The 25,094-nt window shown below is 49.5% G+C and overlaps 13 protein-coding genes across 13 annotated transcripts; 7 read left to right on the forward strand and 6 right to left on the reverse strand.

The window, feature by feature from the left end:
- Positions 1 to 492: 492 nt before the first annotated feature.
- Positions 493 to 2,000, forward strand: N7537_008936 (prolyl hydroxylase family protein; the record flags this gene model as incomplete). Its single annotated transcript, XM_056899990.1, has 2 exons — positions 493 to 775; positions 829 to 2,000. 2 exons carry the CDS (start codon positions 493 to 495, stop codon positions 1,998 to 2,000), a joined length of 1,455 nt encoding a protein of 484 aa, XP_056752066.1.
- Positions 2,001 to 2,958: 958 nt separating this feature from the next.
- N7537_008937 (uncharacterized protein) lies at positions 2,959 to 3,735 on the reverse strand (the record flags this gene model as incomplete). Its single annotated transcript, XM_056899991.1, has 1 exon — positions 2,959 to 3,735. One exon carries the CDS (start codon positions 3,733 to 3,735, stop codon positions 2,959 to 2,961), a length of 777 nt encoding a protein of 258 aa, XP_056752067.1.
- Positions 3,736 to 3,785: 50 nt separating this feature from the next.
- N7537_008938 (uncharacterized protein) lies at positions 3,786 to 4,805 on the forward strand (the record flags this gene model as incomplete). The annotated part of the gene is made up of 2 exons (XM_056899992.1): positions 3,786 to 3,996; positions 4,054 to 4,805. 2 exons carry the CDS (start codon positions 3,786 to 3,788, stop codon positions 4,803 to 4,805), a joined length of 963 nt encoding a protein of 320 aa, XP_056752068.1.
- Positions 4,806 to 5,910: 1,105 nt separating this feature from the next.
- On the reverse strand, positions 5,911 to 6,861 carry N7537_008939 (uncharacterized protein; the record flags this gene model as incomplete). Its single annotated transcript, XM_056899993.1, has 1 exon — positions 5,911 to 6,861. The coding sequence occupies one exon, from the start codon at positions 6,859 to 6,861 to the stop codon at positions 5,911 to 5,913; it is 951 nt and encodes a 316-aa protein (XP_056752069.1).
- A 2,696-nt stretch (positions 6,862 to 9,557) lies between these two features.
- On the forward strand, positions 9,558 to 10,631 carry N7537_008940 (NAD(P)-dependent alcohol dehydrogenase; the record flags this gene model as incomplete). Its single annotated transcript, XM_056899994.1, has 2 exons — positions 9,558 to 9,867; positions 9,919 to 10,631. The coding sequence occupies exons 1-2, from the start codon at positions 9,585 to 9,587 to the stop codon at positions 10,629 to 10,631; spliced, it is 996 nt and encodes a 331-aa protein (XP_056752070.1). The 5' UTR covers positions 9,558 to 9,584.
- A 1,274-nt stretch (positions 10,632 to 11,905) lies between these two features.
- On the reverse strand, positions 11,906 to 13,946 carry N7537_008941 (Acetoacetate decarboxylase; the record flags this gene model as incomplete). Its single annotated transcript, XM_056899995.1, has 6 exons — positions 11,906 to 12,427; positions 12,508 to 12,842; positions 12,908 to 13,070; positions 13,097 to 13,605; positions 13,654 to 13,825; positions 13,884 to 13,946. The coding sequence occupies 6 exons, from the start codon at positions 13,944 to 13,946 to the stop codon at positions 11,906 to 11,908; spliced, it is 1,764 nt and encodes a 587-aa protein (XP_056752071.1).
- Positions 13,947 to 14,631: 685 nt separating this feature from the next.
- N7537_008942 (Histidinol dehydrogenase) lies at positions 14,632 to 15,528 on the reverse strand (the record flags this gene model as incomplete). Its single annotated transcript, XM_056899996.1, has 2 exons — positions 14,632 to 14,909; positions 14,976 to 15,528. The coding sequence occupies 2 exons, from the start codon at positions 15,526 to 15,528 to the stop codon at positions 14,632 to 14,634; spliced, it is 831 nt and encodes a 276-aa protein (XP_056752072.1).
- A 168-nt stretch (positions 15,529 to 15,696) lies between these two features.
- Positions 15,697 to 16,123, reverse strand: N7537_008943 (uncharacterized protein; the record flags this gene model as incomplete). The annotated part of the gene is made up of 3 exons (XM_056899997.1): positions 15,697 to 15,747; positions 15,812 to 15,973; positions 16,052 to 16,123. The coding sequence occupies 3 exons, from the start codon at positions 16,121 to 16,123 to the stop codon at positions 15,697 to 15,699; spliced, it is 285 nt and encodes a 94-aa protein (XP_056752073.1).
- Positions 16,124 to 16,593: 470 nt separating this feature from the next.
- Positions 16,594 to 17,291, reverse strand: N7537_008944 (cupin domain-containing protein; the record flags this gene model as incomplete). The annotated part of the gene is made up of 3 exons (XM_056899998.1): positions 16,594 to 16,677; positions 16,752 to 17,097; positions 17,260 to 17,291. 3 exons carry the CDS (start codon positions 17,289 to 17,291, stop codon positions 16,594 to 16,596), a joined length of 462 nt encoding a protein of 153 aa, XP_056752074.1.
- Positions 17,292 to 17,356: 65 nt separating this feature from the next.
- Positions 17,357 to 20,176, forward strand: N7537_008945 (Peptidase S15/CocE/NonD C-terminal; the record flags this gene model as incomplete). The annotated part of the gene is made up of 8 exons (XM_056899999.1): positions 17,357 to 17,647; positions 17,762 to 17,842; positions 17,893 to 17,907; positions 18,784 to 18,947; positions 19,016 to 19,320; positions 19,513 to 19,752; positions 19,833 to 20,025; positions 20,086 to 20,176. 8 exons carry the CDS (start codon positions 17,357 to 17,359, stop codon positions 20,174 to 20,176), a joined length of 1,380 nt encoding a protein of 459 aa, XP_056752075.1.
- A 546-nt stretch (positions 20,177 to 20,722) lies between these two features.
- Positions 20,723 to 21,249, forward strand: N7537_008946 (uncharacterized protein; the record flags this gene model as incomplete). The annotated part of the gene is made up of 2 exons (XM_056900000.1): positions 20,723 to 21,070; positions 21,130 to 21,249. The coding sequence occupies 2 exons, from the start codon at positions 20,723 to 20,725 to the stop codon at positions 21,247 to 21,249; spliced, it is 468 nt and encodes a 155-aa protein (XP_056752076.1).
- A 3-nt stretch (positions 21,250 to 21,252) lies between these two features.
- Positions 21,253 to 21,498, forward strand: N7537_008947 (uncharacterized protein; the record flags this gene model as incomplete). The annotated part of the gene is made up of 2 exons (XM_056900001.1): positions 21,253 to 21,364; positions 21,410 to 21,498. 2 exons carry the CDS (start codon positions 21,253 to 21,255, stop codon positions 21,496 to 21,498), a joined length of 201 nt encoding a protein of 66 aa, XP_056752077.1.
- Positions 21,499 to 22,629: 1,131 nt separating this feature from the next.
- Positions 22,630 to 24,729, forward strand: N7537_008948 (Major facilitator superfamily domain general substrate transporter; the record flags this gene model as incomplete). Its single annotated transcript, XM_056900002.1, has 9 exons — positions 22,630 to 22,740; positions 22,797 to 22,877; positions 22,963 to 23,015; positions 23,074 to 23,331; positions 23,386 to 24,044; positions 24,104 to 24,262; positions 24,310 to 24,520; positions 24,576 to 24,633; positions 24,688 to 24,729. 9 exons carry the CDS (start codon positions 22,630 to 22,632, stop codon positions 24,727 to 24,729), a joined length of 1,632 nt encoding a protein of 543 aa, XP_056752078.1.
- Between the last annotated feature and the right edge of the window lie 365 nt (positions 24,730 to 25,094).

A 25,094-nucleotide genomic window follows, 5' to 3' on the forward strand; every position in this document is an offset into this window, starting at 1 on the left:
GTCTCCGAGTATGAGACTCATATATCTTCCATATCTTCGAATCTGTGAGGATTTCGACTAGAAATAACCATTTAAGATCATTCCAAGCCCCTGGGATGAACTTCTGTACCGCAACGTGGGGCAATCTCATAGAAATGGCCATTCTCCCCATCGCCGTGGCGAAAATGGCCAATTACATCGATATCTGTTGAACTTCGATTTGGATCTATCATTAATAGACCGAGGCTTCACTGGCCTGTATACAACAAGAGGTACATACATGTACGCGTACAATATAAACATAGAATGCGACATGTTCAACCACAGGTTGAATTGTGTGGCGAATAAATATTGTCCCCGGCCTGGACAGGGAAAATTTCCGTGATTTTACATAATCAAAGTGCAACGAGGTCGGAACTCTCAGGCAAAATATCAGAGTTGAAGATCCGAGGACGCATTTGTGAAACTGTGAAATTGTGAACACTTCAACTCTTCAGTCTATATATAAAAGCAATGGGCAAGTCCAAAGCAGCCAAGCGCAAGCGCAACGCACAGGTCGACCTTCCTCAAAAGCTTCCCAAGGCAGTCCCGGATCTAACACCACCTCCCGATGGCGTGCCTCTCGAGTCCACACATCTCAATGCCGTCGTCTCGGACGAGGAACTCGACATCACCATCGAGACGCTCACAGCGCTTGCACAATATCCAAGCCTGACAAAGTCGAAGGCATGCAAGGACCTCCGTGTCGCAATCTATGACTTCCGCCAGACATGCACTACGGGTGTCAACACCGCCGGTATGCCACTTTCTCCCTGCTCCAGGACTCTAACTTATCAGATCATTCGATAGAGGGCGCCAACTTGACAGCCAGAATAACCGGAGCATTGGTGGACGAGAAATACATTGAAGCTAGGATCTTGCTCGCCGAGATGAGGATCCGGGGGGAACAACCCAAGATTGGAGCGTTGTGTCGCTGGGTACGAGATCTGGATGTCGTCAGCGGCCTTTCCACACAGCCCAAAGCACAAGATAATGTCCCCATTAAGCGCAGTGTGAAGGAAATGGAAATTCTCAGTGTCCTTGATGCCATCCTGCGCGTCAGTACCCCGATTGACACCAACACCGACGCCATTGACTCAACCAATCCCATCGCCTTCCAGTCCATCTGGGACCTACGCCCCTCGACAACACCACTACCGGTCTACGCCTCAGTCCTCGACAAATCAATCTTGGATGAGGCGCCCAAGTCTCCATCCGCCCTCCGCGTCATCGAACAAACCCCTGGCCCACTCCGTAAACCTCCAAACCACCATCCCGCCATCCTCTATACCACCGCCCCGAACGCCGTCCCACTGGCTCCGGTCGGTCCTTCTATAACATACCACGCACATCCCGCTGTGCCAGGCCTTGGCCTCGCTCTCAATGTGCTTTCCGCCGCTGAATGCAGGGCGATCATCGCTGCTGGTGAATCTGTCAATTTCCTACCGGACGCGCCCCTTCGCGAAGATGGAGACATAAGTATCCTGGCCCACAACTTTTACTGGATCATCGACACCACATTCCACGACATGCTTTGGGCGCGAATTTCTCCGTATGTGCCGCCCTCGATCAACGGTCGCATGGTCCGAGGCATCAATCGTCGCTTCCGTGTGTACAGGTACGTCCCCGGAGCTGAATATCGCTGCCACATTGACGGGGCCTGGCCACCGTCCGGTATCCTCCCGGATGACACATACGTGTACGACTCTTCGCCCGAGGAAAAGAAGCAGAGCTCGATGTACACCTTCCTACTATATCTCAACGATGAGTTTGAGGGCGGAGAGACGACGTTCTTCATGCCAGCCCCGCGGGAGGGAACCTTGAATGGATACCCCGTGCGACCTGTGATGGGAGCTGTTGCGATATTCCCACATGGGGAGTCGAATGGAGCCTTGCTACATGAAGGTACAGGGGTGAGGAAGGGGGCAAAATATATTATTCGGACTGACGTAGAGTATGATGTGAAGCCTTGCGATGAGTGATGACCAAGACATGGATTATGTAGAATTAACCCTTTGCCATCGAAATGCCATTGAAGAAGGTCACAGTAGTGTTTAATGATGGAATGAGAGCTCTGAAGTGTTAAAGGTATGTCCTTTCTTTTTTTAAAGATCACAATCAAATAGTACGAACTGCTAGAATATGATCGAATACCGTCCCTTTTGCGTCAAAATTTGCTTGAACTCATGACACTGAGTGTCTTTACAGAAGATAGGTAGATGCTGTACCTTGAAATGGCACCCAACGCAGGACGGGGTTCAACTTTGCTTGGCATCTCTATTTCACGCCCTGTTTATACTGTTTGGGGCCCATTGGGCCCCCATAAAACCCCCCGTGAACTTCTACCCTAGCCCCATAGCCCACCGGTGGGCCCGGGTTGGGCCTAGGGCTTTGTGGACTCTGCGGAGGTCTAGTCTTGGGTACTAAATTCTGCAAGACACTATGGGCTGACGGATCGAAGCCAAACCCCTTTTGCGGGAAAGGAAGTGAGTGAATCTACGAAACTCTTCGAATTAGAATGGATCGTTGACGGGGAAAAAAGAAGATCTTGGCTGCAACTGAAGTTAGGGATGTAAGTAACCATACTTGAGCTGAGCCTCACAGGCACACGATCAGATTTGGTTTCATTGAGCTTTTGTTCTCGACTTGAACTGATATATTGAGAACATGGTCGCTTGCGAGAATCGTGCTGTTTTCTTCATCTTGCCTAGAGAGGACTGCTGGGTCTTTTCTGGATGTGAATGCAGTGTCTCCGAATTCTTGTACATCATGTTTTGAGGTTTACGACATAGATGGACAATGGACTATGATGAAGTTGGTCAAAGAAGAAATAGAGTGACTATAACAAAAGAATTAAGAAGAGATCATATTTACAAATTCCGAGGATCGCGAAGGCATTTCCAAGTGATGCTTTTCACGGTCGGACTCTTCGAACATATCTCATGCCTTGAGCTCTTCGCTGAGAATAATGGCACGGGCGGTATTATCGTCGCGATTGGAGTTGGATTTGCTCACCGGTATTGCACGCCTTTGCATAGCGCGAGCTACACTAGGTGGGTCGAAGATAGATTTGGATTGTGCGAAAATCTCGTCGATCTCTTCCAGTGACCGCCCCTTAGTCTCGGGGAAAAGGAAATACACAATGGGCACAATAGCAGCGTTGACAACGGCGAAGATGATATAGTAGCGGCTTCCGATCGTGGAGAAACCAACAGGGGTTACCTGGGCTATCATAAAACTGAAAGCCCACACGGTGGCAGTGGATACCGCGTTCACTGTGGCACGGACCTGCAGAGGTGCCATTTCCGCGGCGTAGAGGAAGGTTAGACCGCAGTAGCCAACTGTGAAGATGAATTGGAAGCAGAATAGGAAGACCACGGCCATGGCGAGTGCTCCAGTGTTATTGGCTGCAGAGGGGGAGGTCGTGCCCGCGAGACCTGCCATACAGATTGCCATCGCTCCGGCACTCCACAACATGAGAGGGCGGCGGCCGAGACGGTCGATAGTGAAATAGGCAATGTACCCACCGAGGGGCTGCATCATTGTCATTGCAGCTGCGAGGATCCGAGAGTCCACAGCATTCATTCCAAGATACTGCTGAAAGATAGTTGTTGCGTAATAGGTGATCAGATTTACACCACACATCTGCTGAAACATCTGGCCCGTGGCAGCGAGGTATGCGCGGTGAAAGAGCCGCTGCTCACCGTTTTTGAACATGTTCTTGAATTTTTGACAATTGGACTTGTATGTGGTAGTTCCTCGTCAACATGGGTTTGAAGCCATATTTTGGCCTACGGGGAAATGCCCTTCTCCGCGCTGCCCTTTTCTTAGTCGTGTGTCCAACCTTTACTTGCTATGGGTACAACATGGGAGTGACCGGTGGTCTCTTAACGCTCGATGCATTCAATTCGCAATTCCCCCGAATAGACACAATTCATACACACGGAGCACAAAACCAAGAGAACTCACAGATGCAGGGTCGGTAGCCATCAGACAAATTGTTACTACTCTCTAATCGAATTTTTCCCCCAACAGGCACTGTCATCGCCCTCTATACCGTCGGAGGTATCTTTGGCGCCTTATCATGCATCTTCCTTGGTGATCTCTGGGGTCGACGTAAGGTGATTTTCATAACCAACTTCGTCAGTATCATCGGCGCCATCCTCATGACAGCATCTTTCGATTTTGCCCAGTTTATCGTCGCGAGGTTGGTCCTTGGTTTGGGCATCGGTGGATATGTGGCGACAGTCCCGGTTTGGCAGTCTGAGATCTCGCCAGCGCACAAGCGGGGATCCAACGTCGTCACCGATGGCATCTTTGTTGGAGTTGGTGTGACTCTGGCCCTGTGGATCGATTTGGGGTTCTATTTCGTCAAAGGCAACTCCGTCTCTTGGCGGTTCCCTCTCGCCTTCCAAATCGTTATGCCGGTCATTACAATGATTTTCATCACAATGCTGCCAGAATCGCCTCGCTGGCTCATTAAGAACGGACAGGTGGAGGAAGGAAGAAAAGTACTCGCGGCATTGCTCGACCTCGACGAGCATTCGGATGATGTCAACGAGAACATCCTCAGCATCGAGACATCTCTTGCCTACTGCCCGGGATCGTGGACGGACAAAACAATAAAGAGGAATCGAAGAACCGAAGCGATGCCAAGAACTCAATTTTTTTTTTATTCCATGGAAGGTCCACGCCAAGTTACCCATCAGCATTTTCATCCCGAGCTCTGGTCTTCATATGTGGGCCCTAATCTATTACTCGGAAAATGCATGGCCATATTTTATTAAAACTTCCTGGAAGGAAACGGGCTTCCGCTCTGTTAGCAACTCAACAGCGTTGCTAATGTTCCCACCGACACCGGTAAGGACGTACCTGGGCATGTTGGTCTTGCGATATAAGACTTTTCAATGCCCGAGATCTTGGAGAGGAAGCTGAGAGTGTAAAGGCATACTGGTTCCAGGTGTAAGACTTGTGAAACGGATAAGGTATGCTTAGTGAGAGGGGAACACAATGTATTGTCTGAAGTGTGGCAAGAGGAATTCACTGCCAGAATAAGACTGTTCCTGATCCCAGACTAATAGGGAAACCATCATGTGGGGGTTGCTGTGCTTATTAATACTAGTCTTGTACCTAGGTACCTAAGTAACAGTGGTGCTATTGTGGACTTCAACCCCCTTTTACGCCTAATACCTCTGTGTACCACCCATGGATTACACCGAGCGTGAGAGATAGATACATACCCACTATGAGTTATAAAACACCCATGAACCAGAGTAAATTTACCACCAATTTCTGGCTAGTATATCTCTTAGACTGTGAAATAGTGCGCTTCTCGCACGTTTGATAGCATACTTTTGGTGCCCTAACTGATAACCACGTGGACTAAGGTTGGCTAGACCAAGGATGGCATGGACAGGTAATCCCCTGTAGTAAAAGCTTTCCCTCGTCGGCTTTTGCAAAACTAGGGGCAGTGCCAGTAGTCTTTGAGGGTGACAGATCTTTCTAGATTTCCCCAAATCAAGCTCTTTATAATCTCTGCCCAGTCGAATTGATCGACCATCTTTGAATGCTGTTCAATAACTAGCCGGTGCTGGGTCAATAGTGGAGCTTTCGGTCCCAGGGGACATTTTTAGTATGAGCCAATAAAATGTGTGATCGCCATGTCAGAGCCAGGGTTTTAGAGACGCCACCCATATAGTTTGATGCAGGAACCTGAAAATTCAATGTCAGCTAGATCTTGGATACTAGAAGACTATTGCGTGTGAGTTTATTAGAATGGGCTCTTTTACAGATAAAAGGTGAGCACGGCTAAGCTAAAGTAATATAACGAATCTAAGGGGTATTTGGATGAACACATGATAGTTAATGAAACAAAATAATTATATAAACCTCTCAAACGGACCGGGCGTGAGGGTCCAACGAAACCCAAGAGGAATGTGATCTTACAGGCGATATTCGGAACCCCCGATCACTTTGATCAGACCTTTCTGGATCGATGACAAAAGCAGCAGTATTGTCGGGGTGCTTCCCACCACAGCGTGAGCCCATGTGAAGATCATCATGTAACTGTTCGACGTCTTGAATAACCGATGGATTTGTGCGGATCACAACAAGGAGACTGTTAAGTACCGTGAACTCTAGCATCAACTTGATGCTGTAGGCCACTGGCTTAAAGGTAGTCTGCACGTCAAAGTGGTTGGTATACTCTGTCGTCAGGAGAGCTGCATCCAACAGAACTGCGAGAGCGTTGACAATAATGAGGTTGACAACAACTCTCTGACCGCCACGGCCCTTCATCGCCAAAACGGGCCTCAGGCTGGTCATGGTTTCCCAGATGTACAAACCACTGATAATCGTCTCTTGGGCGGCAAATCCAGCCAATTGAATACGCTCGTATATATCAAATGGGCCGACAAAGCTTTCGACATCAAGATTCATCCCAAGAAAGAGAACTGTGGTGGGAATATGCAAAGCACAAAAGTTGAAGATGATCATGCACAGCACCCAGCGGGAGTAACGATCATAGTTCGTGATCAGGTGAAGTCGTGAGTACAACACCACAGACTGGCCAGTGACCATGGCATACCAGCTGATGCAGATCAAAACACACATAGGGAAATTGGGGGCGAGAGCGAAGTAGCGAAGGAATGTCGAAAGAGTGTGAAGAAGAATTCCTAAGGTGGCGATCACCATGCTCCAGAAGTAAAGGCCGCGACGGCGTTGGAAGGTGTTGAAAATGGAAACCAGGATTTGGAGGACGTTCCAACATGCCAGGGCGAAGAGGCCTGCAATTACCATTGCAACTGTCCGAGACACCTCGACCGGGCCCGATTCACCTGTCATATTGGTTTCACCGGTCGTAACGGTGAATGGTGAAGATCGAGCCAGCGATGAGTGCAGAAAGATGCTCGAGTTGAGGGTTGAAGATGCTCAGACTGATGAGCTGCACTGTGGGCCGAAGCCGTTCATAGGAAAATGGGCAGGGGGGTTGAACTTGGACTGAATCTCCGATTTTTGAGAAGAATGGGGCCAGGGGCCGGGAGAACGGGGGGAAAGGTCGATCGCTGTTTTGGGTTTGAGGCTAAACCCCAATGGGGGTGATTAGCTTATTGAAAGTTGAGCCACTGACTCCACTCGGGCAGCTATCGTTGGCCAGAACAAGTGCTGATATCATTCTAAGGTTTGTCTCATCCTTTACCCAGGTACCTTCTGCATTTGGCTGCGTTTCATGAAGACTTGCTTTTACTGCATGTCTTCCACGTTTCTTTAAGATGAGAACGCAGTCACCACATCGGAAACACTGTCAAGCTCCAATACTAATGAAAGCCGAGTTAACAGCTGCTGCTACTGATAGTGTGGTGATCGGCACAAAGTCTCCGCTCGCATCTGTAGTACGTGTCACGGACCCTCTGGATTATCTAGGGTGATGACCGTATCGCAAATCGTGAGGGGTTCCATTCACCAGTACCTTTTCAGTCTCATCACGTGCACACTACAGAGGCGGAGCAGGTACCGAAGATGTCACCTTCATCAGAACTAACCTTAGTATCTGGAGTAAAATGCTCGCGGTTTCGAATCAAGTCATATGACTTGCAGCATCAAGGGCCGCCACTGCATGCATTATCGAGGAAGATGATACCCAATAGCGATCCAGGATCGCACTCGGTTGGTTAGCCGATTTCAATCTCATGGAGCTTGTCCGATGGATTATGGTGAACCCCCAACAGGCTCTTTGAGCTCGACAGCGATTATATTATCAATTGGTACCAAAATGCAAAGAGCCCCAAGTCGACCCAATGAGCTGGCTATTGTAGAATCGTTCCTTGTTGTTCAGTGTGTATGTGGGCCAGTGCATATAAAAGCAGCTGTCCAGTCTCGGTTGCAACTTGGTTTTTGACAGTGACACCCTTTGTCGCAATGCCGAAGTTTACCTGGTTTCCCGGCCCTTCCTCATGGGGTGCGCATTCCCAATGGAAATGAGTACTACGTGGTAAAAACCTATCAACTTCATGCGTATGTTACCATCGGTGAGTGGACCCTTTGCGACCATAGGAGCCGTGCGAGGAGGGCATTTTATGGGCTCACGATGTTGTCAAATATTGTACGAATGGAACGGAAGACTCTTCGCCGTCAACAAACATGGTCGACATTCTGAGAATCGCCTATGAAATCCACAATCTAATTGAAGCTGTAGAAATTGGCCTGGTTCTTTGCCTCCCATATATAACCATCCGTTGTAGTCTGCGCCCACTGCCACAAAATTCAATGGAGATAATCCATCCTCTTCTTTTGTCAGAGGAAACCTGTTTATCTGCAACCCCAGCGAAGGGATGGAATTCCCTTCCGTTGGGCGCGAAGTTTAAGTGTGCACCCAAAAGATTGGTCGTCCGAGTTGGAGGAAGGATCCTCCGCTGAGGCGTAATCTTATTCTTACGATACATCATGTACTAAGCAAAATCAGGCGACGAGCACAAAAACAGATTGACCAGAAAATAACTAGATCTGAGCTCGAAATATGTCGAAATAAGAATTGCCATTCAATAGGCCAAGAACGTAGGAACAATTCTGGGTCCTACTCTGGGCCTCCCCTCGCGGAGGCCTAAAAGACCATGCCTAGTTTAGTGAACTGGAGACGATCGAGTCAACAAAACCCCCACAATGGCTTTAGGAGCCTTTCAGCGAGGTTGAGATCGGTTCGGACCGAGAAGTGGCAAGAAGCCGGCCGAGGCTGTACGGTCGTAATAACATCCGCGCTCAGTGGGAACAGGAGTGGAAATCATCCACTGAAAGTGATTATCGGAGGAGAATCGTATGATGTTGTTGTCAAAAAGAGGGTCTCAATTTCTAGCCCACCCGAGGAATATCCAGCACCCACACATGTCTGACTTCAACCATGTTAAGCGAAAAATCCCTTTTTGTTCTACATTCACTGGATATGACGTCACTGAAGAATTACAATTAAACACCGAGTTTTGGACTCGGGACGAATTTTTGAAGGTTATGGCAAAATTCCCTGTCATTCCATCAAGGTATCAAGTTGGCATAATGGGATTATAATATCCATCCCGAGTAAAACCCGACCCAAGGTGAAAAGTCTCCGATAAGCTTGGACTTCGGAGGAATTCCACCGCTTGCGCCATCTCAAATATCTGGTCTAGTGGAGACTTTGCTCGGACGGCACCCCTCTGTGGTTTAGCTTCACATAAAAGTCCCAGGGTTCCACAGAATTTCCAGAAGACGGCCGGATGCCTCGGCAATAGCAGTGATAAGGCTTGATAGCCCACTAGCCGATCTACACAACGTGCTGCAGAATTATACTGAACAACTTTAAAATACATTTGATCATCGTTTGATCCACACCTAGCAGAGACTTCATTGGCACTGTCATGTTGAGACCCGACGGGAAACGGCACAACTCAGAGACCAAACACCGATGAATCCCAGACATGTAAAACTCGGAAGTTGGAGAGGCGATTTGATTTAAAAGGACTGCTAGCTGTCTTGTACTCTTATCCCACACTACACTAATTTGTTTTCCCGCAAAATCACGTCCACACACTGTCGCAATGAGCGTCACTTTTGAGGTTTTCCGCGGCTCCAAGGAGGGAAAGATCGTGGCCGACAAGACCACCCGCACCTTGCAGCCCAACGAGGTCTACATCGAGACAACACACTCCGGTCTCTGCGGCACAGACGAGCATTATCTCTGTTCCGGGATCGCTCTCGGCCATGAGGGTGTCGGTATCGTTCGCCAGCTCGGCCGGGATGTCACCAATGTCCAGGTTGGAGCGCGTGTCGGATACGGATACACACACTACGTGTGTGGAAACTGCGACAAGTGCTTGACGGGTACGAATTCCAACCCCAAAACAAGATCAACAACATGCTAATAGTAACCAGGCTGGGACCAATACTGCGAGAATAAGAAGGAATACGGCTCACACGACCACGACGTGGGCTCGTTTGGCGGCGGCGTCGTTTGGGATGCCGGATGCGTCGTTCCTATTCCGGATGGCTATGACTCCGCCGACGCCGCGCCCTTGATGTGCGCTGGCGCCACCGTCTGGACCTGTCTGACGGAGTACGGTGTCAAGCCGACGGACCGCGTGGCCATCATGGGCATCGGTGGTCTTGGTCACCTGGCCATCAAGCTCGCCTCGGCGATGGGGTGCCACGTCGTTGTTTTGTCCAGCTCGGAGGCGAAGCGCGAGGAGGCCTTCGGATTCGGCGCGTCCGAGTACCATGTATTCCGCAAGGGTGAGGAACTGAAGGACTTCAAGCCTGTGAACCACCTACTGCTCTGCGGCAGCGCCCACGTCGACTATCCTAGCCTCATCCCGCTTATGGATGTACACGGCTCAATCTACCCCCTGACTGTCGACTTTGCTCCCTCGCCTGTTCCCCTTCTGTTCATGAATATTAAGGGTATCCGCATTCAGGGTTCGCTTGTTGCGTCGCGCAAGAGTCTGCGCACATTGGTTGAGTTCGCTGCCGATAAGAAGATTAGCCCGACTACCATGACCTTCCCCTTGACCAAAGATGGTGTCGAGGCTGCTATGCAGACTCTGCGTGATGGAAGGATGAGATACCGTGGTGTTCTAGTTCGGGATTAAACAAGGATGATGACCATCGATAGAAATGCTTTTAATAGTCAGCATGTATTATATTCACATGTTAGCACAAATATCCATAGAAATCGCAAGTCTGAGAATGATATGATTGGATTTTGGTGTAGCGTAGACTTCAGCGCAACCCACTCTAACCCGAACCTAACCCAAAATGGGGTTTGGGTTATGTTGAATACCAAGTCCGAATACATAACATACAACTATCATCACCCACAATACATTATATTGTGCTGCTCCATGATCTCATCTACTCTGTAGACTCTAACACGTCTCATAATGCACATTCTCGTCGACAACAAGTCACCCGCGGGTCACTGCCATGTTTGGCTTCGTATATGTTTATATGTACAACTCGTCAGACTCTCCCTTTTTCAAAATTGCTTCTATGTCAACTGGTATAAGTCCCCTGCTTTGCAAATGTAATCCAGACCTCCTTGATGTTTAGATCAAATCATTAAATGATTGTCTAAATCATCTCGGCTCTCAACTAACATTTCTATGTGTACCTCATAGTATGAATCGATCCTTAAGTAAGAATCCTTTGAAAATCTCGGGATGGATCGTACGGCATCTCCATGGTGCCATTCAACATGGTTGCGGAGTCGAAGTTGGATTGAATAGCCCTTCTTTCATGTTGGCGAGATAGGGACGTAGTCGCCGTCATTCTTCAACGTCGAGGTAATCTGAAGGGAGTTAGCATATGGCCCTGCAAGCTTCTGAGCCCTTACTGTCATGACTTTTACATAACCATCCTTTCTTGGCACACTATCTGGGACGAGAACCATGTGGCCGCGCACTTTGTCTGGGAGAACAGGTGTAGGTATGCCCGAACTGGAGCATTCTGAATTGCTCTTGAATGTGTAAACCCTGCTGTAACATTAGCGGCTATGTAGCGCGCAGTACTTGAGAACCACCCATCGTACCCCGGCTCAGGTTTCGTTGTCTACGAAATAGGGCGCCCGGCGCTATCAATTATGCTAGTGTGAGACCATATGGGAATGGGAGTCCCACAGATTTAACCCGTTAATCAAGTCTTTAATTGTAAAGTAAATACCTTAAATTACGACAACGAAATGTATAATTTATACAATTAGATTTCTAAGTATGTTTGTCATATTTGGAACCCAATTTAGAGCGGTAGACCTAGTACTAGGTTACCCAGTCCGACCTAAACCCATTATAGGGTCAAAAACTTCGACCTAAAACCAACCCAGTCTTCTGGGTCTGGGTTTTTATTAGGTATGATGAAGAAATAGTATCTACTCAATTGGTCCAGCCCCCAAAACATCCGGCACCCCGTCCCCTTCCCCTTCCACCACCTTCGCCCCCACGATCTCGAACGCGGGGACATCTGCAAGCCGTGAAATGACATGATAGAGCGTCGGTAATTGCTGCCAATCCAAAACATCAATTTGTATGCTTGCCTTATCAGTCGTATACACCCTCTGGGGTTTTGGCGTCGGCACTGCTTTGGAGAAGGGGTCGAAGATGGCATATTCTTCGGCAGGAATGTTCTTATTCGCCCGGCCACTCTTGGGCAGGTATTTGTAGGCCAGAATTCCTGCATCGGCCTCTCCACTTAATGCGCCCGTGGTGGTAGATGAGCCCACTTCAACCAGGTCCTCAAGTAAGTTCCCCCAGAGGGCCCCCTCCCACCCGGTGCGGATGCGATAGGACCTGGAGCGACAGTACACATCGACTGAGGTGTAAAGGTTGGGCATGCTAAGTTCCTCCCGGCCTGAAACAATGGGGTTCGTTAAGGACTCGAAAAGGACGGGCAGCTAGGTGCCCCGGATTACTGAGCCATCGTCTGACATACTCAACCCCGTGAATGTACAAGCCAATATGCTTGTATCCTGACCCACATAGCCACTCCATCTTGTTCAGCCTTGTTTGCGAGAAGGATGCGTAAGCAATGGTATCTGGAGGTGTGAACCGCCAGCCTTTGCAACCAGGCGGGAACAGATTCTGCAGGACGGTTCGCGAAGTCTTGAACTTGATTGACTGTCGTAAACGTGGACTTGGTGCCGTCGCGTGGTACACCCAGATGGGTCTGTCGCGGTCCGGGCATTTGGCTGAAGGCGATGGGCATGCGCCAGTAAGGGTTAGAAATCTGATTCCATGTCCACTCACGCAGACATTGGGTCGAATTATCCCACTCGTCATGCCCAAAGTTGAAGTTAGTGAAGCTGTATACTGGAGTCAAATGGGTGAGCCTCATTCATCCGCAGGTCTTCCGCGCAGGGGTAGCTTCAGCTTACTGTCCAGCTGGTTGTCATCTGTACGATCCTCGCCGATGATACGCGAGTATTCTTGGATGTGAGTGACCCGCTCGTGCCGGATGTCATGGTAGAGTTTGAGTCGCTTGGGCACCTCGGCGGTTGATATCCCTGGAGATAGGACTACCGCCAGTGAGATGCCATCCTCGATCACAATCCCGGCGCCCTGACCGTGATGCGGTAGGAAAGGATGGGCCGCGTCCCCAAGCAGAGCCAGATGGTGATGATGCATTGAGAGACGAGGTCCATGTCCAGGAGCTTCCACACCTTCACGCTCTGGGGGTCGACCTTGCCCAGGAATCGAAGAATGGTCGGGTCGAACCCGTCGAAGATCTGTAACATCTTCTCCAGCTTGCCCTGTTGGCCCCAAGAGTCATCGGTATCTGCCGCGGACTTGTTTTCCGGATGGATCGCCACGAAGTTCAAGACGGTATTGTGGGAAGTAGGGTACATTATAATGCGCGCATCGCTGCAATACCAGATGCTAAGCTCGCCCGGGTGCTGGACGAGCTTGGCCGTGACCGGATCATTCATGGCCACCTCCTTAGAGACCATGAATCGAAAGGCGCTCTTGCCCCGGCACTCTGCCCTGACCTGGCCCCCAGGCACCGCATGTCGGGTGACTGAGTGCACCCCGTCAGCACCGAGTACCACGTCACCTTGGAACTTGCTGCCATCGTCTATCGTGATGGTTGCTGTCTATGCGTCGACCCGAGCAACACGAGAACCCGTTCGAAGGGGGATTGCTTTGTGGGTTTTCATGGCAGTCGTCGCGATCCCTTTTAAATTGTTGTGGGGGTCAATACGGTGCGCGAGAAGCCAGGGATGTTGCCACTTCTTATTTGACTCCGTTAGGTCTAACACCCGTTGCAGTTCTCCTGTCGCGCTATAATGGGTGGGCTAGAGACCCAGGTCAGCAGCGCGTCCACAATGTCCCGCTAGCGAGGGAGGGCTTTACTTGTTCCATGGGGTTGGCGCCAAACTGCTCTGCAAAAACCCCCCAAACGCTGGAGGAGGCCATTTGCGTTCGGGGCTAAGTGAGTGGCTGCCCCCATCTCCGTGGCTAGATGCGATTTCTCAAATATTTGAATGTTATGTCCCTGGTCGCACAGTGCAATAGCTGCGGTCAGCCTACCAATACCAGCACCAACGCTCCCCACCATTCCCTCTCAATGAAATACGAGGCGGGTATGTTGTACTGTCGGGACCACATCGGCTGAAGGGGGCCAACCTCACTCGCTCAGAACTCCGAAATCTGCGGAAATTGCTGCCTCGGGTATTTCTCAATTCAGGATTCCAGTGACTTTTGCGAGTCGCGGATCATGTGTTAGTCGCACTTCTTCTTCGTCCTCGGAGATTATCTTTCCCCGAGCTTAGTGTAAAATATTCAATCTAGTAGGACATAATTTATGAATCCCGAAGATTTACCGAGAATGCGTACTACTAAGGTAGTAAAAAGATGCTGAAAGCGTATGGTCTAATGTCTTAATTTAAAAGGCTGGGCTTAATATACATTAGATATGGGTTCTGGAGTTTCAAAATAATCAAGACTCTGGCCGTATTCTCTGATATTACCTAAGTGGAATTTCTGTAGTTTCTACTCAGGACTTGGGAATATCCTAGTCATTAGGTTAAAGACACGAGAACGTCCATGGATGTCACAACTCTGATATACGAATACACAAAGATAAGCTCAAGGCATTCCACTAAACATTCCCGACCAGCATCTGCAAGTCTCTCCTCGCAACATTGATCCAGGCAAACTGATCTTTCAAGTGCAGATGGGCGCAGAGATCCCCGGAGCGCGCGTGGCCTTCAAAGTTCTCTACCCGAGCTGCTCGTCTACAGAGCCGACCGAATTCGCCGCCGGCCACGTCGTTCCTGACTTCTTGGTATGTCACGGTGCGCAGGTACTTGCCTACCCACAGGCCTCCCGTATATCTAGCAGCCTTTCGAGTAGGAAGGACATGGTGGTTCCAATCACCTAGTCAATGTTAGTCAATGCGGAAGTTTAATTGTCACAGGTGTGTCGAGGGACAGACCTTATCACCGTAGGAGACGCAAGTATTTTCACCCAGAAAGAGAGCACCGTAAGCGGTCATGTTGTCTAGCGCGTCGCATGGCCGACGTGTGAAGATCTGCACGTGTTCACTGGCATACTCGTCCCCCAGCTTCCAAGCTTCCTCAACCCAGTCCACGACAATCACTTCTCCGTGTTGTGCCCATGAAACACCGGCCACATCCGCCGTGCTCAAGCCTTTGAGGATCTCATCAATGATGCGGATAGTCTCGTGCGCAACACGTTCGGAAGTGGTAATCACCACTGAGGGCGAGTCTGGTCCATGCTCTGCCTGTGACAGGATATCTGTTGCAACAGTGAATGCATTGGCTGTCTCGTCCGTGATAATAAGGATCTCTGTCGGACCAGCAAATAAGCCAATACCAATCTCACCACATAGCTGGCGCTTGCCTTCTGCGACGAAGGCATTTCCTGGTCCAGCAATAAAGTCGACCTTTCGAATAGATTTCGTGCCTAAGGCCATTGCTGCGACTGCCTGTACACCCTCTAGCAGGTAGATCTCGTCGGCGCCCGCGAGATGCATTGCAGCAACGGTGGCATACGGTACTTTGCCAACAATAGGGGGTGTGCAACGAATAACATGAGGGACACCTGGCCGATGCAAGGAGAGAGTATCGTCCGCCGGGAATATAGCTATTCAATGCTAGATCGATCAAGAAAGTTCATCACTGTTCAAGATCCTCGAAAGGCCTTACGCGCCGACCATGTTGACGGGCAGGTTCTTTTGACCAAGAATAACGCCCTACAATGGTTAGAGAATCCATTCCGCATTCCCGTTGCCTCCCTATCCAAGGAAGGGAACTTACGGGCTGACTTTCAAATTCAAAGTCGCTGAGGGAATCCTTTTGAGCCTGGGCAAAACCACGCACATTATCCTGCACTGTTTTAATATCCTCCATGGTTTGCGCGGGGCACTCCGCAATGGACTCTTCAATGCCTGCTTGGGACAGCTTGAACGAGGCCGGAGACTACTTGTCAAATTTCTCCGAGTACTTGCGCTCAGCGGTGTCGCCGTTAGTGCGCACATCATCAATGACGCTACTAACGATAGAGCCGACGTCCACCTGCGCTGAACTCAGAACGGGGGACTGCTTGGACTTGAGGAATCTGGCGGGCATATTGTGGGTTGATAGTGATTTGACGAGAATCTAAATTGAGCTGTGTCCTTTTGCTTCGACGTAGTACTGATTTTGAGGTTGCGCCGTCTCTTATGAGGAGCAAGATCGTAGAGTAAGTAAGAGATTCCCACCTTGCCGGCGTCAGGTGTAAGGCCGTCCTTCCATTAGCTGCACAAGGATATTTCGTTCCAATGATCGGAACAAAGTCCGTGTTGGTTTGCAGTCATCTATTTGGTAGGTCACATCGGGCTTCTTTGCGATATGAACAACAATCCCTCCTGGGGCTCTATACCCTGTCGCTCCTACTATCGTCGATGAGCCTTTGGAGAATCAGCGAAGGGGTTCTGAATAGCTATTCCCCACCCCATCTAATAATATACTATGGTAGCAAGTAGGGAAGTTGGACACCAATCCCTATATATGACAGTCTAGTAACGTCTCTATTTCACATTGGATCGTTCCTAGATGTTTCATTTCGACGGCTTCACGTCATCAATTCCACCGCCGTAATCCTCCTCCAAAGCGTTTCCATTGATTTCCAGCGGCTTTGCCTTCTGTAGGACATATAGCATGGGTGCTCAAATTGTCGTGCTCGGGTTCTTCCATGCATGGCTGGTCCACGCTGTACCGCGATATCCCCCCGCTTGAGTAGTCGTGTCTCCCCGGAGTCGAGTATCAACTCTACTTCCCCCTTCAAGAAAACCCCGTAGTCTAAACTGATAGTGCGATGCATTGGTGAAATCGATCCGGGTTTCATGTCGACCATACGCAGGACGGTACCGCCGGGGATGGTGATACCAGGCGGATCTTCTAGGTTGGACTTGTAAATGCCGAGGTCCTTGTCATTGCTGAGCTGGACGGGGATTTCATTGGTTGCATATGCTAGGGAGAAGAGGGCTCCGTTGGCCATCTGCTGCCATTCCAGGGCCCCGGGGATCTGATCTTGGAAGCCCGTCACGCCGTTGGCGTCGTGGCTGGTGATGTAGAGGTTAACGGAGCGGAATGCGCTGTCATCTATTTTTCGGGGATGAGCTGTTCGAGTTCCAGAGGAGAATGAAGAGACCAACAGCTCCAAAAGGATATGTGGGCGGTTTCAAATGCTAGCTCGGGTATCAAGCCATTGTTAATGGTAAAACCCCGGGTAGGTGGAGCCGAACGCCCTCCGCATCGGCTCTCCGATGGCCAGGTCACACAGCTAGTTTCTACTTCCTTACTTCCTAGAGACACTTAGGAATGATGGGTTCCACCAGAGTCGCACTCGTCACCGGAGCGTCACGTGGAGTTGGTGCTGCTGTCGCACGCACGCTGGCTGCCCAGGGCAACACACGCATCGTTATTAACTATCATAACAACGTTACGGCTGCTGCCCAGCTGATCGCCGAGATGAGCGAGCTGAGCGAGCTGCGGAGTCAGTATGGTGATGGCACAGTCGGAAATGAGCGGCCGTGGTTCACTGCGGATATAGTCAGTCGGGCGGAAATGACGCAACTCGTACAACAGACTGTGGATGTTGTTGTCTCGAATGTAGGATGGACGCAGATGACGGACGTTATGAACCTGGAAGATGCGGACAATTCGTTCCCATGACGGTGAGTCCTTCATTTGGACCATTTTGGCCCATAAGCTGATGGAGGGAAGGACTGGGGACAGGGGTTTCATGATGAGAAGATCCAGGCCGTGGAGGAGAAGAATGTGCTAAAGCGGCTCGCAACGCCCGAGGTGTGTCGCTTTGGTGAACTATCTATGTAGCTCTGCTAACACGGACATAGGACGTTGCGGAACACGTACAGTTCCTTTCCATGTCTTGGTCAATCACTGGGATAAATGCTGTGATTGATGCTGGGTTTTCGCTCTAGTTATACAACGAAATACTTAGTTTAAGGGACGTGCAACGACTAGACCACGGAATTAGACTCAAATACAAACAGTAAATGTATAACACACTATTATCCACCTACGAGACCTCTCCCTTGATGATTTCTATTAAAATATACTCCCTCCGCTGGAATAGACGATATCAATTGAATGTCCTCTGGTGTCACTCACAGGCAGGTCGACGAGGATGTAGCAGCAGCAGCAAAGGCATTCGCTACCTGGTCCGCTACGAATCCTGTCTTGCACCGTGCCATTTGGGGAATTCTCCCTCACGGCTAGTCTGATATTGATTGACACCGATCAGCAGGACATCAGCTTCGGCATTGATACGGGCTATGGACTGAGAAGGGCAGTTTTTACTGGCGATATCGCGATCTAACCAGCGGATTAACGCTAGGGAAGGAGATAGAAACCAGGTTAGTTCATACCGACATTATGAGTGTGCACGATGATCCCAGTTTCCCTCGAGGCGGCATCAAAGGGCGCGGATGGGGCCAGTTCAATGCTGACATGGGGCTGGACGAATTCCTCCGTACAAATGCCATTTCGTTCAAGGACTAAAATCGTCAGCTAGAGTATTCGGAATATTAGCGGCTATCCCTAAGTGGTCCCGACGACCGGGAAAGGGCGGGGGAGGTCACATGTATATATACAATATATAACCGAATATAGAAGAGAGATTGCCTGGACTGAAGCTGCAGCTGATGTTTATTTTGTTTTCTTCAATCCTTGCACCATGCCAATTACTCCCTGTCAAAATTCCTAATTTTATTTGCGATATCTAGAAGACGGACAGTACCTCGTTCCCATACATCGAGCAGAATGTCACCGTTCGACCCAAGGTGGCCGGTGGCCTCATCTGCTGCAATGTGTATCGATCCGAGACCGACGCTTATGTTCCAGTGATCTTGACATATAGACCCTATGGGAAGGACATTCATTACGAAATGTAGGCGGCTAGAAACTTTCCTAAAAGGTGCTTAAATATCGACCTTAGTTACTGATGTGCTGAACTAGATTGCATCCCTACTCTAACCGTCGCGATCAAACGCAGGACAATGTGGCTAACAGATTCCGCGATGAACGGTACTACATCTCCAAAGAGTACAACATGGGTGATATACAAGTGCCCGTGATTAGCGTTGCTAATTGGGGTGGGATTTGTTTACATCTGCGTGGCAACATTGAGGGCTGGACGTGGGCAGGGTCCCCCCTGAAATACTTGCGCTTCATTACCGGTCGACACAATCTGCCCTTCTACTACCACGCGGAGGCGGTGGTCCAGTGCAGCTTCCTGGATGCTTTCCTCAAAGGTGAGGATCGTGAGGGCTGGAATGGTCCAGGCAAGCTAGCCCCTGTTAGCATTATTCTGCGCGAGGACATTGGCTTCAACGATGCGAAGGCCGAGCAGGCATACCCTCGGCGGAGCGAGAACGAGTAGCCCGTTTCCCGGACGCAGTACACTCCCTTCTTCCCACACCCCGATGGAAGGTAAACCATTGATGAGACCGCAGTCAAGGACTTGCCTGTGACAAAGATCTCTTATTTTGCTCTGGGCACCTTCGACAACCCGCAGCTGCTGAGGTTTGAGACGGAGCCTTTCACGGAACAGACAGAGATTACCGGTCACATTGTAGCACATCTGAATGCTTCGTTCGCCCCGAACCCAGGCAGCGAGATTATCCCCTCCAATATTGATCTCTTCCTCACACTGCGACATATATCTCCAGCTAGTCAGGAGGTCTTTTATACAGGTACTGCTGGCGACCCCGTGCCTCTGACTGAAGGCTGGCTACGTGTTAGTTTACGCAACACTGATCCTGATCACCACAAGCACCGAGTATAGCTACGGCACCGAGACTGAGCACAGACGTGGAGCCAGTTATTGTGGGTGATATATACGTCGTGGACGTTGAGATTTGGCCAACAAACGTCGTGGTGGAACATGGAGACAAAATCGTTTTGGAAGTTGCCTCGGGCGATACGCAGGGATGCGGCATCTTCCAGCATGACTCCCCAATTGATCAGTAAGTGTTCCATCAACCGCGCACGTAAAACAATAACTGAGAATTGGGCAATTGAAATAGGGCAAAGGAGAAGTTTCATGGGCTCAACCACATACATTTCGGATGTCAGTTTCAAAACTACGTCTCTTTGCCTATCATTCCGCCAAAGTGAGCTAGATTCATAGATGTGTATATGTATACATAGCATGTCGGAAACCATATTCTATACAGAAAATGAATTGCATGCCATGATATACTTTCGACTATTAGCTACGCACTTAAAACTCGCCGCCCCACCTGCTGCGAGGGAGAATTCGAGGCAGCCACGTTGGACTCGTATACGTCGTAGTCTGCTGGATATCCCCGAACCCGAAGTCGGGCAGTCCGAATACTGGCAGCAGAAGCGGTAGGGGTGGTAAAGGTTGATGTGGATGAAAGCATGTTGAAAGGCCTGTTTTTCCGTGGTTTATCTGTGTGGTAAAACAGCTAGAAAACGAATGTGATATAACAGACGGAGACGTAGACTCACCCCGGTATCGGGAATGTGGCCCACCTCCCCCTGAAGGAACATCACACCCCACGTCCAAGAACATGGATCGGAGAAGATCAAAGGATTCAAGGCTCGCATCTTTGACCGTGAACGAATTTGCCCATTCGCTCAATCATTGCCTTGGCTTCCTCCCTTCGAGCTATTCCTGAGGCTGTCCTCGATGGCCGCATGCACAACATATTCACTCGTCGAACCCAGCTGGAGGCTCTTCAGCAAACACTGCTTGACAAAGCCGATGCCATTCAGGACGCCATCCTCGCTAGCACTAGCTATGTTGCCTCCGAGGCTGCCGTGGAGTATATCCTGACACTAGACGCCTTAAAGGAGTATCATCAGGCTTTGGACATCGACCGCGCACTCCAGGATGAGTATGCCATTGCAAGGGGGGAGGATGCTGCCGGCCAACGGGACCCCGTGGGAATTGTATACATTGTTCCGACGAGCTATACAGTCTTCTACTCGGTCTTAGTCGCTGTTGCTGGCGCTATTACTGCTGGTGATTGTATCGTTATTGAAGTATGGCACACTCTCCACAGTCAATAAGGTAGATCTAGCTAACACTGGCATCTACAAAGCTGTACAACTCTCTTCAAGCCCTTCCTATGTTGATCAAGAAGCTCCTGGAGTCGTCGCTTGATCGTAGTACTATCGCATTCGTCTCAACTTTAGTAACTGATGAGGATCTCGGACTGTAACATATGCGGCTTCATCAAGACGATCACCTACCCCGTAAGGTAGTGGCTGTTGTGGATCGCACAGCAAACATCAATAACGCAGCTGAGGCATTGTCAATGAATACATCAAGGAGCCGTTTTTGATGGCCTTGGTGTAGGTGAGTGTGCCATTTCTACTAAGCGCGAGTGAAATATAACGAGACGAGGGACGGCAAGGAAAAGAAAAACAAGAGGAAACAGGGGGACTACGGATCGTATCGTCCCTCTTGAACTTTGCTGATGTATTAAGGCACGATTGGAGTGTACGACAACAATGATGATGTGCATTCTGTTGAGGAGATGCAACCTGCAGGCATGCCTTTGAGCCAATGCAAGTAAGTATGCGCCGGTAGCAGGGTTTTATTAGATATACCGAATGGATATTAGATGGTTTTGTAGATACTCGTTACAGTATGACGACCGTACGGGTCAAAAACAATGGTAGTAAGTAGGAATAACAAGGTGACGGTAAGCTGGTGCACGAACAATGTATGGTATAGATGACCAATGGTGACAACTCCAACCAAAATAACAAAACCCGCTATTTCAACAATCTGTGCGGAAATCGATGACTAACTATAATATACACTTTTGTATGGTATGCCTAGCACCCAATGTCACATGATGTTTGCGGTATAATACCTGGTATTTGACAGCTTATTTCGGCTTTCAAAATCACCAAGGTTACCGGTGCACTGCGCACCTACGAAGATCATGCGACAGACTCTGGAGGGACCGTTCAGCGGTCTTTTGCCCCAATTGTGGATCGCCGATGATTGCAGAGAACAGGAGCAAATTTCCAGGCGCTATGATTGTCACTTATGGCACCATGGAGCTTGAGACGGGGAAGGTGTGGAAGCCAGAACTGGATATATTTTGCAAGCACAAGGAAGACTGGTTGGTGACACTAGCAAAGATGGAGAAGTTCTATAAACTTTGATCCTTACTGACTCATATCCCTTTAGACATAGCAGCTAATGGGCTCAGTAAACAAGACTTCATTGTGGAACTTTGGAACGGACCCAGGGGGGCAGTGGGGTCTTTCTGGCGATCGGAGGGTCCTCCCGGGATCGGCGTGTGTCATGCCTCAATAGGGCACGAGGGCGCCATGGACGAATCATGAAGCGGACCGGCGTACAGTCGGCAACCTTTGCGCAAACAATAAAATGTTTACAAATCTCAATCCTTGTCCATCTACCTACGGAATTCTTTGTTGCTAGAAGATATTGACCCGGGCTGACAAATTGGCATCGGAAGAGCTTTCAATATATTTAAGGAGGAATATAGGGTATAGGGATTTTGCACTTATGTCGCGTCTTGCTAGACTTCTTGCTCCCAATCAAGTTATTTTCATTGAACATTATGGCCGACTCTAACTCTACCGATCTCAATGTCCTTCGCGATTCCGAAAAGCTCAGTCTAAGTGACTCATCACCGGCTCCGCAGGAAGTGCGACACATCACTGGCTTCAAGGTGAGTTTTGTTGTTTCGAACCCAGAATTGGAGAATAGAATTGCTGAGAGCATTAGTGGTTCATATTTTTAGCTAGTACGCTGACGGCCATCTTCGTCTACGCCCTGGACAATACAATTGTTGCCAACATTGCTCCTGTACGCGCACCCGATACCTCTTCAATTTAGCCCCCTGCGGATAGAGACTGGACACGTTCTGACGAGTTTTCGTGTTGATGAATAGGAAATTGTCAACCAATTCCACGCGGTCGAAGATTTGCCATGGCTGTCGGTGGGGTAGGTGGCATACAATTTTGGGCATTATATGAAGGTCGCTGGCTGACACGCTCTATAGCTTCGTGATCGGGGGAATGGCAATGATATTGCCATTTGGCAAGCTCTACACGCTTTTCGATGCCAAATGGGTGTTTATAGTATGCACCGTGATATTCATGGCAGGCTCTGCACTCTGTGGCGGGGCGCCCACAATGAATGCCGAGATCGTCGGGCGAGTCATAGCTGGTGCAGGCGGCAACGGAATGTACTTCGGCCTGATGGCTTTGGTTTCCATGAACACCACCAGCCAGGAACGGCCAAAATACCTGAGTTTGAGGTGAATTTACTCTTTATAAGAATTGGGTGATCGTACACTGATAATGAATCCAAGTGGTTTAGTCTGGGGCCTTGGGACGGTCCTAGGTCCTGTTGTCGGCGGCGGCTTTGAGCTATATAATTGGCGCTGGGCATTCTATATCAACCTACTGTTTGGAGCAATTTTGCTTCCAACGTATCTGTTTGTCATCCCATCGAATGACCCGGCACCAGGGACCTCGCGATTGCAGAAATTAGCCAGCTTCGACTGGGTGGGCTCCGTGCTCTGTATCGGAGCAATCGTCACTCTGGTTATGGGCGTCAACTTCGGCGGAACCCTCTATGCATGGAACAGCGGGCAGATAATTGCGTTGTTCGTTGTATCTGGAGTTTTGTGGATTATCTTCGGCCTCCAACAAGGCTTCACTATCGCCACCTCGGTCGAGACACGCATCTTACCAATCCACCTCTTCGCCCAAAAGGAGCCAGTCCTACTCTTTATCTCTTGTGCGACAGTGGGAGCCGTGTGCTACATCAGTGTCTATTATATCCCCATTTATTTCCAGTTCACGCAGGGAGATAACGCGATCAGATCTGCCGTCCGCCTACTCCCGTTCATATTCCTTCTCATCACTACTATCCCGACTAGTGGGGCGATGATGTCCTATTTCGGCTACTATAAGCCCTGGTATATTGGCGGCAGCCTAATTGCCCTGATCCCTGCTGTTTTGATGTGTGAGTGGTGCCCATGATGCGCTTTCCCTATGATCATATGCTAATACCCTAGCTACCAGCTACCATTATACATGTAGACAGCTCAGCAGGAGTGATGTATGGCCTTCAAGTCTTGCTCGGGTTCGGAGCTGGCGCCAACACCCAAGCTTCTTTTGCGGTCATTCAGGCTGTTGTAGCCCCAGCTGATGCGCCTAACGGGCTGAGCCTCATGTTACTGGGTTCGTCACTTTGCTCTCCTTCCAGATCTCCAGCTAATAGATTGTAGCCCAAGTAGGCGGCATGGCACTGGGCGTATCTATTAGCGGCGCTATATTTGTCAATGTCGCGTCGAAAAACCTATATGCCCTGCTTCCAGACTACCCGCAATCCCAAGTCAGCCAGATCGTGTCCGGAACCAGCAGTCAACTGCTCTCGTCTCTGTCCGAAAAGCTGCGTGATCAGGCGCTTGTGATTATTGTCTCCGCATGGCACAACACGTAAGTGTCGTTCGATACTAGTTTTGGTGGATGGGACACTGACTTTTTGTGAAAGTTTCATTTGCGTGTATGTTGCCGCTGCTGTGAGCTTGGTATGCTCGGTCTTCTTATCGGTGAGTGAGAACGGCTACTGGCGTGAAAGTTTGTTTACTAAATCTGATGCGCAGCATAAACGGTGTAACGTCTCCGCCGCCGCGGGTGGTGCGTGAGCTACCCACCTCACCCAGGCCCGAAGTCTTTCAAGGTGGCATTTCATTGTCACGATGCAGGATATTTCAACATATACTCTGTGACTATCTCTAGATTTAAATTACTTTTGGGATCTTGTAAAAAAAATAGGGTTCGATTCTGCAACTATTAATAGAATCTTTCGGTCTACTTCTACAACTCTCCATCTCCACACACATACAGCACTCCATAGCTTCCAATAAATTATATCTCACTGATTCGCAACATGGATGCGGTTAAGAATCAAAGGTTCCCGGGGAAATAGTGAAATTTGGTGCAAAATGCTCAGTTATTGGACAATTCGCCTTGGTGTGAATCAGTATTAAGCCCTCCCAAAACTAGCCTT

The sequence above is a fragment of the Penicillium hordei genome (genome assembly GCF_028827395.1).
Source record: "Penicillium hordei strain IBT 12815 chromosome Unknown utg000004l_segment0_segment0, whole genome shotgun sequence".
Classification (NCBI taxonomy): domain Eukaryota; kingdom Fungi; phylum Ascomycota; class Eurotiomycetes; order Eurotiales; family Aspergillaceae; genus Penicillium; species Penicillium hordei.